The sequence below is a fragment of the Crinia signifera genome, chromosome 1 (assembly GCF_055691185.1).
Source record: "Crinia signifera chromosome 1, ASM5569118v1, whole genome shotgun sequence".
NCBI classification, from domain to species: Eukaryota; Metazoa; Chordata; class Amphibia; order Anura; family Myobatrachidae; genus Crinia; species Crinia signifera.
In genome coordinates this window covers 18,003,207-18,020,246 of record NC_139217.1, presented here as the reverse complement: position 1 = coordinate 18,020,246, position 17,040 = coordinate 18,003,207, and the positions used below count along the sequence as shown (strand labels likewise).

General features: G+C 41.0%; 1 protein-coding gene and 1 pseudogene across 1 annotated transcript in view; both read right to left on the bottom strand.

Annotated features, from left to right (window-relative positions):
* The window catches only part of LOC146010048 (vomeronasal type-2 receptor 26-like), an 85,435-nt gene extending 70,410 nt beyond the window's left edge, over positions 1-15,025 (bottom strand). The window contains exons 1-3 of the mRNA XM_083151269.1: positions 14,956-15,025; positions 14,481-14,704; positions 6,310-6,473 (exon numbers count right to left, since the gene is read on the bottom strand). Coding sequence (XP_083007395.1) covers positions 6,310-6,473; positions 14,481-14,704; positions 14,956-15,025 — 458 coding nt within the window. The remainder of the gene's footprint in view (positions 1-6,309; positions 6,474-14,480; positions 14,705-14,955) is intronic.
* On the bottom strand, positions 11,058-11,176 carry LOC146039258 (5S ribosomal RNA; annotated as a pseudogene).
* Positions 15,026-17,040: the final 2,015 nt, after the last annotated feature.

The window sequence follows — 17,040 nt, the reverse complement described above, 5'->3', positions numbered from 1 at the left end:
GATAAATAAAAAAATCCCTTTTTATTATGACAATAAAACAATGCATAGTCTTATCATACATACGTTTATTACCAAGGTTGGATTTTCAACTAGGCAACCTGGGTGCCCCAAGAATTCCATCCCTGATCAGAGGTTCCTTGTAGATTATCTGCAGGAGAGAAAGAGGAAGGGTCCCTGGGTTGCTGGCTGCAGGGGAGAATTGTGGGATCCCTGGGCTGCTAGCCTTAGGGGAGGATCATGGGGTCAAGTGGCTCCCTAGACAAGAGGACAGCAGGGTTGGAGCTGGTGGTGGAAGAGCCTCCTGGGGATCACTGAGAGCTGAGCTGGGAGAATTGGTGAGCAATGACCCTCTCAGCTGCCATCTCCTCTCAGAATACGGTCATATTGTTGACCACAATTAGGTCGATAGTCATTAGGTCGACAGCCGTTGCGTCGACAGTCAACAAGGTGGACAGGGTTCTAGGTCAAAATAGATGAAGGTTGACAAAGGTCTAGGTTGACATGGAACTAGGTCGAAATGGTTCTAGGTCAACACATGCGTTAGGTCAACAGTCAAAAGGTTGACATGGTTTTTTTTACTGTTTTATAGCCAACATGTGCCGACAGGCAGTATTTCATGCCCTGCCATGAACTAGGGAGTGGTGGGAGAATAAAATAGTTTGCCGAGCTTAGCAAGGTACAGTGCCCGGAGCACTGCGAGCGCAGCGAGCGATGGGAGGGGATGCGGTGCACTAAAAACAGTAAAAAAAAGACATTCCCCCTCTCCTCACAATATGGATATACAGATGGAGCCACTCTCATGTGTACGGTACACAGTACGCATGTGCATGCCATTTGTGCGACGCGAGCTTGTGATGGCTAGGCATCGCAGGCTGCCTGCAGGGTTAGTGACACCCTGCGGGTGTTTGGGGGCAGTATTGTAGTGTTTTATGGGAGTGTCCTGGAAAATACAGGCATTCCCTGGCCATTGGGAGGGTGAGCTGGTGACATCATCAGCGCCCTCCTTCTTCCCACAGCCATCACAGTAGTCATGGGCAAGACGTTTCATTGGAATGAGTCGAGACACACAGCTCAGCTCAGTGAAGTGTGTTGAGACAGTGACTCGGCTCTCTAGTCACTATTCATATGGAATTACAGGCACAGGGAGACAGTGCAGGGCTCACAGCACACTGAGGGAGTTGCAGAGTCTCTGTCCCTCAGTGTGTGCTGTGTGTCGGCAGACAGGAAGTAAGTCAGTGGCTTGGCTCATGACTCGTGGTGTGGAATTGCAGGCACAGGAAGACAGTGCAGGGCTCCCAGCATAGACTTGACTTGGACTCAGCTGTTACTGCACTCTCCTTTCTCCTGCTGAGCCTGACGATTCAGAGAGGAGGGGCTGAGTCTGCTATGCTATAATGCTGCTGCTGCTGTCTCAGCTCTTGCCACAGTAATACTGCTTTCACATTGCAGAAATGGGTAATGACACGGTATTCTTAAATGGGTCTTTAAAACGGGTCTGAGCCTTGAGACCTTTCACATTGCAGGTGAAAACCGTTTTAAAAATCATTTAATATCATTCAAAATTCAACCCGTTTAACCCCCAAGGGACACGTTTCAAGCCATTGAAATAGAGCCATTCACACTGGCTAAAAAACGGCTTTAAAACGTGTAGGACTCTGCTTTTTAACCGTGTTGAAATACCGGTTATCTTTAACCGGTAAATCAACTTTGGCACTTTCACATTGCAGCCTTAAACGTTTTAAAATGGGAAAAAAACGGCAATATACCGTTTTAAAAGTGCAATGTGAAAGAGGTATAAGTGACTCAAATCATGTATACAGCTTAATGGTTCAAGTCACTGAGTCAAGGCAGCAATTCACTAGCCATCTCTACATCACAGCCCTGAGTAAGTCACGACTCAATCAGGACTGTGATAAGTGGGGAAACCATTGTATAGTGAGTGTTTCTGAATGGTTTTCCCCCATGTGCACAGCTGAGATCACATTCGCAGCCCTGCACATGGGAGGGGGGGTTGCGGAAGTGCGGCAGCGGTAAGGCAAGGTTTACCTGATCGCTGTTCTCCAAAATCTCGCAGCCCAAGGATCAGGACTGAATTAGGCCCATTGTACAGAAGATATAAGGAAAACAGCAATAGAAAAGTAACACAGATGTACAAAAACCCTTGGGCTGGTAAACTAACATACATGTGTGATACCTTTACATATGCCAGAAAGCAGCATGTGTACCATTATACCAGCAGCCTGGTTAAAGTTAGTAAGTAGCATTATACCCATCTGAGGACACTGGCACTGCCATGTATATACTGTACTCACTGCGGGCATAGAGAGCACAGACCTTCCTCTTCCTAAACAGATTTTTGAATAATAAAAGTTACATCATATAAACAGACTCTTACATATCACACATAAGACGGGAAGTCTTTTCAAATAGGGGTGTTATTGACCTAGAATGTACAGTGAATATTCCTCCTATAATAACATCTCCATCCTTGGAATATTCATATTCAAACAAATATTCATCCGTAATAAGATCACAGCCGGATTCTGGGGTGGGTGCCGCAGATGTGCAGGTGGGAACACACAGGACCAGTAACCAGAACAGTATAAATAAAGACATGCTTAGAACATTGCTGAATATCTGACACATGGCTGAGATTGTGTCCTCTCCCTGCAGGCTCAGCACAGACGGCAGCATGGAGCGTAGATGTGTAATCAGCCGTCTGGTGAGAGATGGAACCGGGAGAGGTTTTTATATGTTATGTAGTATATTCATTTACTTAGAGAAAAAGAAAGATTTTTACTTTACATGAAAAACAAGCAGCAAAATAGACCTAACACCAGGGAGATGTCACATTTACAATCACCTGGTATATTATTTTCTACATGACAAATATAACTGGGCCATTTGCATTCTGTATGTCATACTCTATATTAGAGATCTAGGTACAATTGTATATGTATTGCAGCAAAGAAATTATAAAGAAAATCTTGGGCCTGGTTCCGAATTATAGGTAATGCCAACCAAAGGGGCCGTAAGAGATGAGGGAACCCATGTGCTGACTCCGATTGGACCCCCTCCTATCCAGCAGTGCAACAGACTATTGAGTCTGCCACATATGCACAGATCTCTGTGAACATGGCGACCATGCTGCGTTCTCATGGACACCTCTATTACACATGTGCAAATCACCAGAAAATGGCAGTGGCCAATGTGCACGCCCATCTTAAATCCACTATAGATAAACCAGTGATGCCAATGCAGCTCTGAATGACAATTGTAAGTGGGTGCTAATGAATTGCAATCAACATGCTAATGAGACTATGCCTGTTCTATTTAGGGATCCTGCTACATGCCCATAACAAACTTTGACAAACCAACAAGATATCTCTTGCATTCGTTCGTATAATTGCCACCAAGTTACCACCCATAATCTCACACTGAGCAGAAGATGGGTATGCAGCCCACTATGCTTGTGCAGGGTGCAAATCTTTCACAAGGGGGAGCTCCTGTGCCCCAGTCTCACCATTTTTGTGGGATTCTAACCATCTGAACTTTGCCCAGAAATGCACTGTACTAGAGTAAAAATGGGTCTTAGTGATGGATCATGATGGCAGGCCTACTGTCTTTAGAGACTTGATAAGAATAGGAGACCATGGCGGATGGCCTCACCTTCTAGAGTGGGTTTCCAGCAGAAAAATCAATATTAGAACAGTCTTCACTAAAATATGTATTAAGTAAGATTTGCTTTTGTGGGGTATTAAGGCATTTAACATCCAGCTGGAGTAGTATGAGTCATAGGCAAACCCAGGGGGGTTTCTGGTTGCCTGACAACAGACCAGAGAGCAGCAGCCAGGAGGAAGAGACAGGAGCCTTACCATGAAGTGAGAGATTGTTAGCTTAGAAAGTGCAGTCCTGGTTCTATTCTATTTGTGTATTCATTATGATATGTTTAAACATTTCCTGACAATTCCGGCGTCGGAATTTCAAGTGCCGGGATTCCGACCACCGGGATTTTGACACCATCCAACCCATTGTATAAAAAGATCCATTTTCAGGGATGTTACCGCTCCCCAGACTCCCATACTTCAATGCTCTGCAGAGTGGGAAATTTTGGATTACATTTGAAAACCCCCCTCTAAAAATCCTGCGTTTGCTACTGCCAGTGGCATAATGCAGCCTGAAGCTTTTGTCCGGAGGATGCCTATAAGAGGGAGACCGGAGACAAGATCGCAGCTCTCAGAAATCTCTTGCTAGGGAGGCTCAGAGGGCAGTAGAGACAACTATAAATCTCCATACTTTGGGGGCATGGGAAGAACTGTAATTCCCTTCAGTAGGAAGATCTCTTCCAACAGCGAGAGTATAATACAAGGGGAAAGAGATATACCTGGTAAATTAGTCTAGATATGGAGAACCATGTCAGGGTCTGGAGGAGAAGGCCCCTGGTCACCTCTTGGGACCAGTCATCAACATCTATCACAAGTGGAACTGGAACACCCTATTGTATTTATAACCCAGTCTGAGAAGAGTGAGGGTAATCTCTAACTCTCTGTGCAGGTATGAGCCATAGGGTCGACAGTAATTAGGTCGACATTCAAGGAGATGATGAGAATGAGTGGATAAAACATCTATAATAGTTAGCAAATCCCAAAAATCTTTTTTGTGATCCATGCGAAAACCTTTTGAAGAAATAATGTATCTCAAAAAACACTTGAGACACTTTCTCAAGTGGTTTTTCAAATTTACATTTCTCGAGTTTGACAAAAAAATGATTTTCTCGCAATTTCTGCAATAACCGCCTCACTCGAGATCTGTGAGACTCCAGATCCTTGGAAAATATAAAAAAGTTATCCAAGTACACTGCAACAAATTTGCCAAAGAATTCCCACAGAACATCATTAATAAGATTCTGAGCTTTAGACCAAAGGGTATGAATAGGAATTCATAGTGCCCAGACTGGGTACTGAACAAAGTCTTCCACTCGTCTCCTGCCTTAATTCTAATCAGGTTATAAGCACCTCTGCGGTCAATCTTGGAAAAGATGGTAGCTGACTGCAACTGATAAAATAATACTGAAATAAGAGGGTTCTGGTACGTGTACTTAACTGTGATTTTATTAACGACTCTAAAATAAATACATGGGCAGAGAGAATCATCCTTCTTGGCCACAAATAAGAACCCAGCACTAAGTGGAGACTTTGAGGGCCAAATAAATCCTTTCTTTAAACTCTCCTGAATATAACCATCCATAGCTTTGGTCCTACCCTTAGGTAAATTAGCATCAGGAAAAAGTTTAATGGCACAATCGTAAGGGCAGTGTGGAGGAAGTTTATTGGCTTCCCCCTTCGGGAATACATCTAAGTAGTCAGTGTAACCGGGAGGAATCATGGACAGTGATAAAGAGGCCTGGTGTATAAATGTACTCAAACACTGTCCAGAATAGCTGGAACCCAGCGAACAGTTTCTCCTGCACTCCAATCAATTTTTGGGTTGTGCTGGACTAACCAAGGATGACCAAAGACCAAAGGAACCACAGGACAATTTACCAGAAAAAAAAGAAATGTCTTCTGAGTGAAGGATACCCACAGTTAACTGCAGCGAGTGGGTCTGAAAAAAAATAATACCATTAGGTAATAAACAACCATAGAGCCTTCGCATGGTTATACTGTACATCACTCCAATTTGAAACATCCAAGAAGTTACCGACTGCCCCACTATGAACAAATGCAGCACAAGGAAAACTAGTCCCCCCAAAAGAAATATTACTAGGAACTAAAAAATAATTTTGAGAGGAAAAAAGTTTAAGGCCTAAGTGAACCCTCTCCTCGTTCACTTGGCCTGAGCTTTTACTGGCTTAATGGGACAGTTACGGAGGACATCACCCTTACTCCCACAGTATACACAAAGACCAGAGCTGTGTCTGCAGGCTCTTTTTTATGAGGAAATTCTGGCTGAACTCAATTGCATGGGTTCATTACCTTCCTTGGAAGGGTCTAAAACAAAAGGAATGGGACAAGGATGAGAACCCCGTTCTGACATCCGAGTCGATGGTCAATCTTAATAACCAACTCCAATAACTTGTCCAAAGACCCGAATACTGGATACTGGATAAGACTATCCTTGATGGCATTGTATAGGCCCCATCTACCCTGGATCTTTACCCAGCTTTAGATATTGTAGATTGGTCTCTGCTGAGGCCTCCCTGTCGGGATCATCATATAGTAGACCGAGTGAGCTAACAGGACTGTCTGAGGGGAGCCGAAATGCCCAAGTCTGGGGATCCCCTTGTAATAATGAGATGACCAACCCTACCAGCTGATACTCAGACCCAGAAGACTTAGGCGAAAATAGAGTTTGCAACTTTCACAGAAGTTAAAGAAATCCTTCCGGTTCCCCGAAAACCGGTCTGGCAGATTTTTCTTCGGCTCAAGGGCTGCCGGTGCTGGAGACCGAGCCCCCTCTTCCAGGGAAGTAACCTGAAGAGACAAATCCCAAACCATTTGAGTTAAACGCTGAAGCTGGTCTGAAAAAGCTTGAGCTGCCAGATTCATGTTTAACACGGAACATACAACCAAAAACAACTATGATTATTATATAATGTAATGATAATGTAATGTTAACTGGTAAGGAGTTTGGTTTTGGGCGTGAACCAACAGCTGGGACCACTGCTTAGAATGTCCACAGTGCACCCTACACTAACTATTGACCCCCTCTGACTGATTACCAATACCTGCAGAAACTAAGCTTCACCTTTAGTCGCCATGTTTGGAGGGGCAAATTAGGTCTGCCCCAACACCAGTGCAACCAGGTCTTAAGTGGTGACAAGGTATCAGCGTTCCTCACAGGAAAGGGATCAAAAGGAGATCTAACTGTAGGGGCCTGCTTGGAAAAAACAACCTGCCTAATGGCACCAGGCCAATGATGGGGAATGCGACCTAGTCGCAGACACATTACACCAAAAAGAATCGGAGTACCTCCAGCAAACCCTATGCCAGAAATAAAACAACCAAAAACCGGTACCACAAAATGGACCCGGTGCCACCTGGAGGAAGTATCTGGGCCGCCCTGGTCCGGGCACCAGCACTTAGCCGCTAACAGCTGGTGCTTCAGTCTATTGTCAGCAGACAGTCCAGCAAACTACACATCTCTGATCCTGGACTTCTATTCATATTGGCTTCCTCGTCACATTACATATAGACATCAGCTGCACAGATAGATGGCTCCAGCATTTGTAGCAGGTACACATTTGGCTGACAACTACCTCTATCTACAAAGGAGAGTCTTACAAACATCACAGTGGTGAGATTACAATATACTCACATGGAGGTGACTATTGAATACTATTGAACACATTCCTAAAGTAACTAAAGGTAAATTCAACAAAAAAAAGCCACCATGGTTGGACAAAGAAGTAAGGTCAGCTATCAACAATAAAACCAGAGCCTTTAAATTCTATAAAAATAACTTGAATGAGGAGGCGTTCGCAAAATACAAAGAATCAAACAAAACTTGTAAAGGGGTAATCAAAGCAGCTAAAATATTATATGAAGAGTGCATAGCCACTGAAAGCAAAACCAACCCAAAGAAGTTTTTTAAATACATAAATAGTAAACGTTTAATTAAGGAAAACATAGGCCCACTAACTGATACTAGTGGAAAAAGTGTTACCGAGGACAAGCGAAAAGCAAAACTGTTAAATGAGTTCTTCTCATCAGTATTTACTAAGGGAGAGCAGACTGTGGAATGAACATTTACCATAAACGGGACAAATAAGCCAGATCTCATTGTGGATTTCACGCCGAAGGAAATAATACTGAGGCTAAGCAAACTCAAAACAAATAAGTCACCAGGGCCAGATGGGATTCATCCGAGGGTATTAATGGAATTAAGGGATGAACTAGCTAACCCCCTACATTATATCTTTAGCAAGTCACTATCGTCAGGTATAGTACCAAAAGATTGGAGAATAGCAGAGGTAGTGCCAATATTCAAAAAAGGAAAAAAGGAAGATCCAGCTAATTACAGACCCGTTAGTTTAACATCAATTGTGGGTAAACTATTTGAAGGATTTTAAAGGGATGGTATCCAGGAATATTTAGATCATCACCGTCTACTCAGTACTAACCAACATGGGTTCGTGAAAAATCGTTCATGCCAAACTAATCTACTAGGGTTCTATGAAGAGGTTAGCAAAAACCTCGATAATGGAAATGCTGTAGATGTGATTTTCCTAGATTTCGCTAAAGCATTTGATACTGTCCCACACAAGAGATTGATTAATAAAATGGAGAACCTAGGATTGGGTGAAAATATCTGCAGATGGGTAGGGAATTGGCTATGTAATAGAGAACAAAGAGTGGTTGTGAATGGTGCCGTATCAGATATGATACCGGTACTAAGTGGAGTGCCCCAGGGTTCGGTTTTGGGGCCCATTTTGTTTAACATTTTTATTAACGATATTGGGATAGGGTTACTCAGCAATGTATCCATCTTTGCGGACGATACAAAACTTAGCAAAGTCATAAAATCACCAGAAGATGTCACCATGCTTCAAAATGATCTTGCAATTCTAGATGAGTGGGCAAAAAAATGGAAGATGAGGTTCAATGTAGATAAATGTAAGGTTATGCACCTTGGGAGACACAACCAGTGTGCAAGTTACAACCTTAGCGGAGAGGAACTGGGTAATTCCATACTTGAAAAGGATCTAGGAGTCCAAATAGACAGCAATCTAGGATGTAGTGCCCATTGTAATGTAGCTACAAAAAAGGCCAACAAAATTCTGGCATGTATTAAGAGGGGAATGGAAACTAGGGACTCAAGGGTAATTATGCCACTATATAAAGCATTGGTGAGACCTCACCTAGAGTACGGAGTACAGTTCTGGGCCCCACACTATAAAAAGGACATCCTAGAATTAGAAAAAGTCCAAAGGCGAGCAACAAAGCTTATTAGGGGAATGGAGAATTTAAGCTACGGGGAGAGATTAAGCAATTTGGGACTATTTACATTAGAAAAGAGACGTTTAAGGGGGGACATGCTCAACATGTACAAGTATATCAAGGGCCAATATAAGGAACTGTCACACACCCTATTTTCTACTAGAAAGGAATCTAGGACGCAAGGGCATGAGTATAGATTAGAAGAAAAAAGATTTCATTCAGCAAGTAGAAAGAATTTCTTTACGGTCAGAACAGTCAAACTCTGGAACTCTCTTCCCAGAGAGGTGGTAACGGCTGGCTCATTAAATGCGTTCAAGGCAAAGTTGGACAAACATTTACTGGAGAAAAACATCCATGGGTACAATTAAGAAATATAATTTGTCTGTAAAATACCAGAACCTACCAAATCAGCAATGGATATCTATACCAGGTTGAACTAGATGGAAGCAAGTCTTTTTTCAGCCTTACCTACTATGAGGTGAAGCATACACCCTGGTGTCTTTACCCTTGGAACATAAATAATAATGCACTGACTTTAATTTGTTTTTATGTATTAGTTCTTGACACACATCATTTCAATATTGATGGTATTAACTGCTTTATTGTTGATACTAGGTGGCCCATGCAAGATTTTGCATTCAAATAAAATACAATTAATTATATAGTGAGGTTGGTGGTTTGTAGTAGGAGGAAAGAAGACCCTGTTCATTTGTAGCCATTTTGAGTAGCCGAGCAAAACTGATCATCTTAAGGGACCTACACACAGGACTATGGTGAAGCGTTCAGTGGAGAACTTAATCTTTAAAATGTACCTCATTTAAGGACTTTGGTTAAGGATGAAAGGAGAAAAAGGCATTGTCATGTTCGCATGGGCCTCCTAGTAGGTTTTATATCTTTTTCCTTAAATTTTAGACATACCTCAGGAGGAGCCCTTCCCCTCTTATGATAGAATAAGAGTCCGAGTCTCTGGCTGAGTGGGCTCTGTTTTAGGTGTCAGGTGGGGGCACATAGTGCACAGTGGTTTGGTAAGGGCATGGGTGGAATGTAACATATGAAATCTGCTATGTTTTTCATACATTGAGCGTATCTTGGGCAGTGGGAATATGGTGGGGTTGAGCTTACTGAAGTCAATATATTTCTTTGATTTTCACAAAATAATACAATGTGCAAACATACATTAACAATTTGTCAGAAGTGGAGAACTTGGTAAAATGGTACCTCATTTATGGATTTAAGGGTAAATGGAGAAAAGGGGATCATATTCTTCGCATGGCCCACCTAGTAGGTTTTATTTATTTTTCCTTTAATTGTAGACATACCTTAGGATGAGTCCTTACCCTCTTATTATAGAAAATGGGTCCGGGACTTTGGACAACCTGTCTGCAGACAGGGAAGGAAGTATAATGGCCTGTGTATAGAGGCCTTTGCTGTGATGCCTATTGCTGGCAGCACCTTAAGGTCCGGAAAGGTAAGCAGCTTTTCTTTTGTATGCCCCACCTCTTAGTTGCAAAAAGAAACAGTTAAAGATCCGCACAGACTCACAATCTGTGTAATTGTTTTTGAACCAACTTCATGAACTACAGGACTTGATGAATTCTGGTAGTTGACTGGTTGGCGGTGCGCCCAGCGTTAAAAATCAATGGTTATACACTGGGGTTTTTTTGTCAGAAAAAGAGACCGACAAAGAAAGAAAAAAACACTTTTTGGGCGCACTCCTTTGTTAATAATTTGGTTGAGTAATTTAATACATAACTTTTATTTCGACTTTTTTAAAATTAGGTGGCACAGAATTTTTTTTTATATTTTATATTAAAAATGTAGTGTGATCCTTGAACTGGTTTAGTTTAAGGAATATTCACACATTTAATTTGTCATTTGAGCACTGTTGTTATCAGAGGTACAATTACCAATGATCATAGGCAGTGAAATGATTCAATTCCCCTAGATGCGTGCAATATTATGCTTAGTGACATCAAGTAATACACCTAAATTGGTTGCATGGGGAAGAAAAAGTATCACAGCCTCTATAAATGTAAATATTATGCTTTAATAGACAATCACTCTGGCAGTCATTAATACAGGTATTGTTTGATACGGCGGCTCCTACCCCTTAATCTTATATTGCCACACCTGGGCTTCCCCAGGGGTCTCCCACCTGAGTACTGTCCTGGCCCCCCACTGCTTGGCTTCCAAGTTCGGAGAGGGTTTGGGCAGTCCAGTGGGGTATGGTGGCAATATAATAGGGTTTTGTATCTTAATCAAAATTAGCCTGTTAGGCTGCAAGAAGGGGTGGCTCAGTGGGCGCAGCGGGTGGGTCTCTCTGTTGCTGGGATGGAATGTTAGGGCTGCATTTGATGGAAGTGCTATGATTTAATGACCATTTTATTCGGGTGATGCTAATTGCACTTGTGGTTCCAATCAGAAAAAGGCAGAACAATTCAAACAATTAATTATTGGGCAATTTTTAGATTAGTACTGGATTGTTATTGAGTATCTCAACAACTACAGAAAAATATCAACATTATAATGAACAATGCTCAGGCTGTATTTTAGTGTTTCACTGGATACATTTAAGTTTACATTGGATACAATTTGCTAGTACCATGTATCATACTACTATGTATAACAGTTACACACTTGTTGGTTGCAGATTTAGAGATACACTTGCTAGTGGTATATGCACTGTTAGAGCAGTGTTTTCAAAATAATATATACGGAGCGTGCCACAGGAATAGAAGTATCAGGGTTTTTAGGGGGAATAGGCATAGAGATTGTGAAGCGCTTCCCAGCTGCTTGCAGCAGTGAGGGAGCGCTTGTCTACCTGCTGCCGCTGCCTAGATTAGCGGCTGACGGTGAAAGTTCAGTTGGTGACAGCGTTGGATGCTTGAACCGATGATGCAGAGAGGGAGGTACGGACCCGCCGGATGCCGTGTGTTGGAGTCAAATGCGGTAGCTGCGGGAAGCCAGGCCCGCTTGCTGACAGAGCCGGACCTCGCTGGTGAGCGTGTGGGTGGCGGCGTATGGGAGCCGTAGATTGCCACTGAAGTTGTGTTGACAGCCAGAGGAGTAAGAGGCTGGAGCTGGGACTGGAAACGTGTTTCGCCTATGAGGCTTCTTCCTACAGTGTCTTTTTCAAGGTGACCTTGAAAAAGACTGTCCCTAGGTCGAAACGCATTGGTGGGGAGCTACTATTGTCTGAAGATTTGTTTGTTTACCGAGCTGCCCTGTACGCCAGCAAACCAAAAAAAAACTTTTTTTCTGAATGAAATTGGACTGCGAGACATTTATATAAAGAAACCTTGATGCGAGTACCATCATTTTTTTTACACGTAAGGGCCAAGTAAGCATTACAGCAGGATTCCTTAAAAAGAAACCCTTATATATGGGGTATTTACCCTTCTCATGTAAGCAGAGTGTAAGCATTCTGAATACCCCGGATATGCGAATGGTTCCTACCTCACTTACACAATATTGTAATGAGGGGAAACTTATCTGGGTTTCTTTTATTTTCAATTTCAAGGAGAAGGCTGTACGTTGGCGTACCTTACTCACATGACAACATGCTGTAACAGTCTTATCAAGGTATCTTTTAGATGGCGTACCGGTACTCACAATTTTCACTGAAGGAAGACTCTCATCAAGGTTTCTTTTAGTTTCTGCATACACTTTTATTTGAACATATAGTGAAAAACTTTTACAGCTTAAAATGTATTAAAATATAGTTAAAAAACGCCTTTTTGCTGACGGAGGGTTGGTGCGCATCCCTCGGAGAATTTGGTCTGATCCAAGTATAATGATAACAGACCGGTTCTGCTGCCTATACTTCTGAAAAAACAAAGATCCTACCTTTCTCTCCGGGTGCGACCAAATACCAAGTTCCTTCAGCAAACTTAAAAGGGTTTTGGAATAGCAAGTCCTCCTGCCTACGCGTTTCGAGATTAGAATCTCTTTATCAAGGCATGGAGGAGAAGCTTGCTGACTTGCTATTTATGGAGTGATCAATTAAAATGGTGGCATATCCGTTTCCTGTTTGGGGGGAGACTATTCCTCTGATTCCTGTTTGAAATGACACTTATTTACTTTCTATAAATCCTGGAGTTCTGTGAATAATCCTCTAAATACACTATAAACATAGAAAAGTACAATTATTATGTTAAAAAGCCGTTTTCGTATATGTGGGAGTCTCAATATGGCGGAGTTCTATGTACTGAACCGTCTTCCGGGTGTTTCAAGATGGCCGCCGCTCTATGCTAATGTCCTTCATATATTAGACCTCCTTCCGGGTGTTGGAAGATGGCCGCTGCTTTCTGTGTGTTCATCTGATTAGTCTATTTCCGGGTGTTCCAAGATGGCCGCCGTTCTATATTCTCGCGTCCATAGAGGGAATGATTCTGGAGTCCCAATATGGCGCCCGATCACCAGCGTGTTCTAATTTGTATTATCCATATATAGGCGGCAGGTGTGGCATTCACAGCCCACCAGACATGGCGCTACGGGGCGTTTTTTAACGGATTTCACCGCTGTACAGTTCCTGTAGAAAAGGTGTACCAAGATGGCCGATGTTTCGATATGTTCTATGGTTTATATGCGGAGTAGCAAGATGGCTGAAGTTTCTTTAAAGGAAAAAATGAATAAAAATGAACATTGAGATAAACATTATAAACTGACAAAGGGGAAAACTTTGATTATGTGTAAAATGTGTGTTTGTGCATTGGAAATGTATGTATAACTATTTCTTTGAAAAAATATTATGTTAATGAGCAACGTATATATGTAAATATTGGGCTAAGGAATGAAATAAAATAACATAACAGGAAGGTGTGATCTTCTTTAAAGGAACCATTTCAGTTCAAAATCATGGTTTAACCCACTAGGGGTCAGAGTTTTCAATTCGAAGATCATCTTCATTTCTGCCTTCGCCAGGTTGGTCTCTATGTTTTTGTCCTTCCATGTGCTTTTTATTAATTTGAGTCCCATAAATTTTTTTACTTTTTGGATTGCACAATTATGTTTAGTTTTAAAGTGTTGGGATAGATGATGCGTCTCTACTCCCTTTCGAATGTTTCGAATGTGCTCCGATACTCTGGTTTTTAACGGACGGGTGGTTCTACCGATGTAAGATAACCCGCATTCACATTCTATCAGGTATATGATGTTTGAGGAATGACACGTTATGAAGTTGTTTATTTTGAATTTGATATTATTAACCATGATTTCTGTATATTTTGATGTTGTGTCTTGAATGGTTCGACAGGCAATGCATATTCCACATCGGTGGAATCCTTTGGTCCTAATTAGGTTTTTGGTGTTCGTTGATAGAGTACTTTTGACAAGCCTGTCTTTTAGATTTTTGGACTTTCGATAGATAAAATTTGGTTTTTCTGGAAATATGTCTTTGAGAACGGGATCTCTTTGGAGGAGATGCCAGTGTTTTCTCACTATTGTTTATATTTGTTTGTGTTGGGTGTCATAGCCGGTGATTAAAGACCATTTTTGTTTTTCGTTTGATATTGGTGTTTTTCTTTTTGGGGTTTTCTTTACCAATAATGTGGTTCTGTCCATCTCTACCGTTTGTTTCATGGTTTCATTAATTTCTTCCTCCTTGTATCCCTTTTCCACAAAGTTTTTCTTCATCTCTTCCATCTGTTTTTTGCAGACTTCTGGATCGCTGCAGTTTCGTTTCACCCTCTTTAGTTGACTCTTTGGGACTCCTCTCAGCCATAGGGCATGGTGTTGACTGTCTGTTGATATGTACGTGTTGGTATCTGTTGGTTTTTGATAGGTTTTTGTGTTTATTGCATCTTCTTTTATGTATATGGTTAAGTCCAGAAAGTTTATATTATTTTTTTTATGTATATGGTTAAGTCCAGAAACTTTATATTTTCTCTGCTGTGTGTTGTGGTGAATTTTAGATTGAAAAAGGTTTTTAAGTCTTCTTCTGTTCCTTCCCACAACAACAGAATGTCATCTATATATTGATGACATTTCTTTATCTTTCCGCCCCAAGTTACGTTACCATGGATATGTTCCTCTTCCCAGAAACCCATGAACAGATTTGCGTAACTTGGGGCGAATTTTGTGCCCATGGCCGTTCCTGTCTGTTGTAAATAGAACGTTCCGTCGAAGAAGAAGAAGTTGTTTTTTAGGATGAATTTAATTGCATCCACAATAAATTTCTTTCTTTCTTTCTTCAGTGTGATTGGTTTTTTCCAGGGCCCAAGAAATTGCTTCCAATCCTTTATCATGCTGTATGCATGCATAGAGGGATGTGACATCTATTGAAGATAGAGTGCTCTCTTCTGTCCATGTGAATGTTTGTAGTTTTTCTAGTGTATCACTAGTATCCTTTAAATAGGAAGGTATAGTGCAGACCATCGGTTGTAGCAAACTGTCTACCAGAGAGGATAAATTTGATGTCAAGCTGTTAATTCCCGCTATAATTGGTCTCCCTGGTGGATTAGTGGTACTTTTGTGTATCTTTGGGAGTATATAAATTGTTGGTGTTATGGGGTTCAATATATTTACATATTCATATTCATCTTTGGTTAATCCTCCCTTGGCTAGATGTTCATCTAGTCGTTTTTTCAGATTGGCTTCTATTGTTTGTGATGGATCTTTTTTTAATTTCATATATGTGGTGGTATCTGATAGTTGCCTTTGTATTTCTTTAATATAGTCATCCCGGTTTAATATTGCTAGCCCCCCCCCCTTGTCACATGGTTTGATTATGATGTTTTCATCTTTGCTTAGATCTTTTATGATTTTCATCTCTTTCCTGCTTAGATTTAATTTTACTTTTGGTTGTTTTAAAGAGCCTATTTCTTTGACTACTATCTTTGCAAATGTGTCTATAAAGTTTCCTTTTATATGTGTAGGATAAAATATGGATTTCTTTTTCTTCTTCTTTGATGGGATTTCTTCTGTATCTAGTTCTCTATCCGAACCGCTTTGTTCTTTTAATGCTGTTTTATTTTCTTTTATAGCAAAGAACTTCCTCAAAGTCACCTTTCTTATGAACTTTTGAATATCAATGTATTTATTGAAATGATCCATATGTGATGTTGGGGCAAATTTTAGGCCTTTTCTTAGTACTTTTTCTTCCTCTTGCGTTAACTGTCTCCTACTTAGATTGAAGATGTTTTGTGGTTTGTCCGATGTAATTTCATTTGTTCCGGTATGTTCTTGGACTATCTTCATTTTTCTTTTACTTTTTATTTTTATTTTTCCTCCTCTGCAGCCTCTTTTTATTTTTCCGTTTATTTTCTTCTTTTTTGTTTTGTCGTTACTTTTTGGCTCTTTTGATTTTTCTTTTTGCCTTTTATCTGCCTTTGTTATAGAAAAGGAGATTTTTCGGGTGTTTCTTCTTCCTTCTCTGTGGTGCTTCTCCTTTTACTTTCCTCACTTTTTGACTGTTTTCTTTTTTCATCTTGTTCTTCCACGGTGGGGAGTCTTAACGATGTTCTTTTTGGTGTTATTGGACTCCTTTGTCTCCTTCTTCCCTCCAGGATTAGGATTTCTTCCTGATGGAGATTTTGCGAGGTAGGATAACAATCTTTGATGTAATATGAGGTGGAAGGTTCTTGTGATGTGTGGTATCTCTTTCTTGTTGGTGGTGATCGTCTTTGATCTGGGGTTTTTTCTCGCCTTCTTTCTTCTTTTGATCTAATATTGTATCTATTCTCATACCTGTATATTGGTCTTTGACTTATGTTTCTCTCATGATATCTTTCCCTTGAGTAATATCTATCGTTATATCTGTCTGCTGTTTGATAGTTTCTATTCCTTTCTAGATATCTTTCTCTTGGATAATCGTTTCTCCTTCGTTGTTCATATGTGGTTCTTTGATGTTGATAATTGTCGTATCCGGTCCTTTGTATGTCTCTACTGTGATTTTCTCGTCTTTTGTATTGGTTATGCTCATCTCTTTCTCCATTTCTCCTAATTGCTTGATAGTGTCTTTCTCTGTTTGGGGAGCCTCTGTATGGTCTTCTCCTCGGTAAAAAAACCCCTCTTGTGTAATCTTCTTCTGTGTTGGGTCCTCTGCTAGTCGATCTGATTTTTCCTCTTGTGTTTTTATCAGTGATGTTTGTTCGTCTTCTTG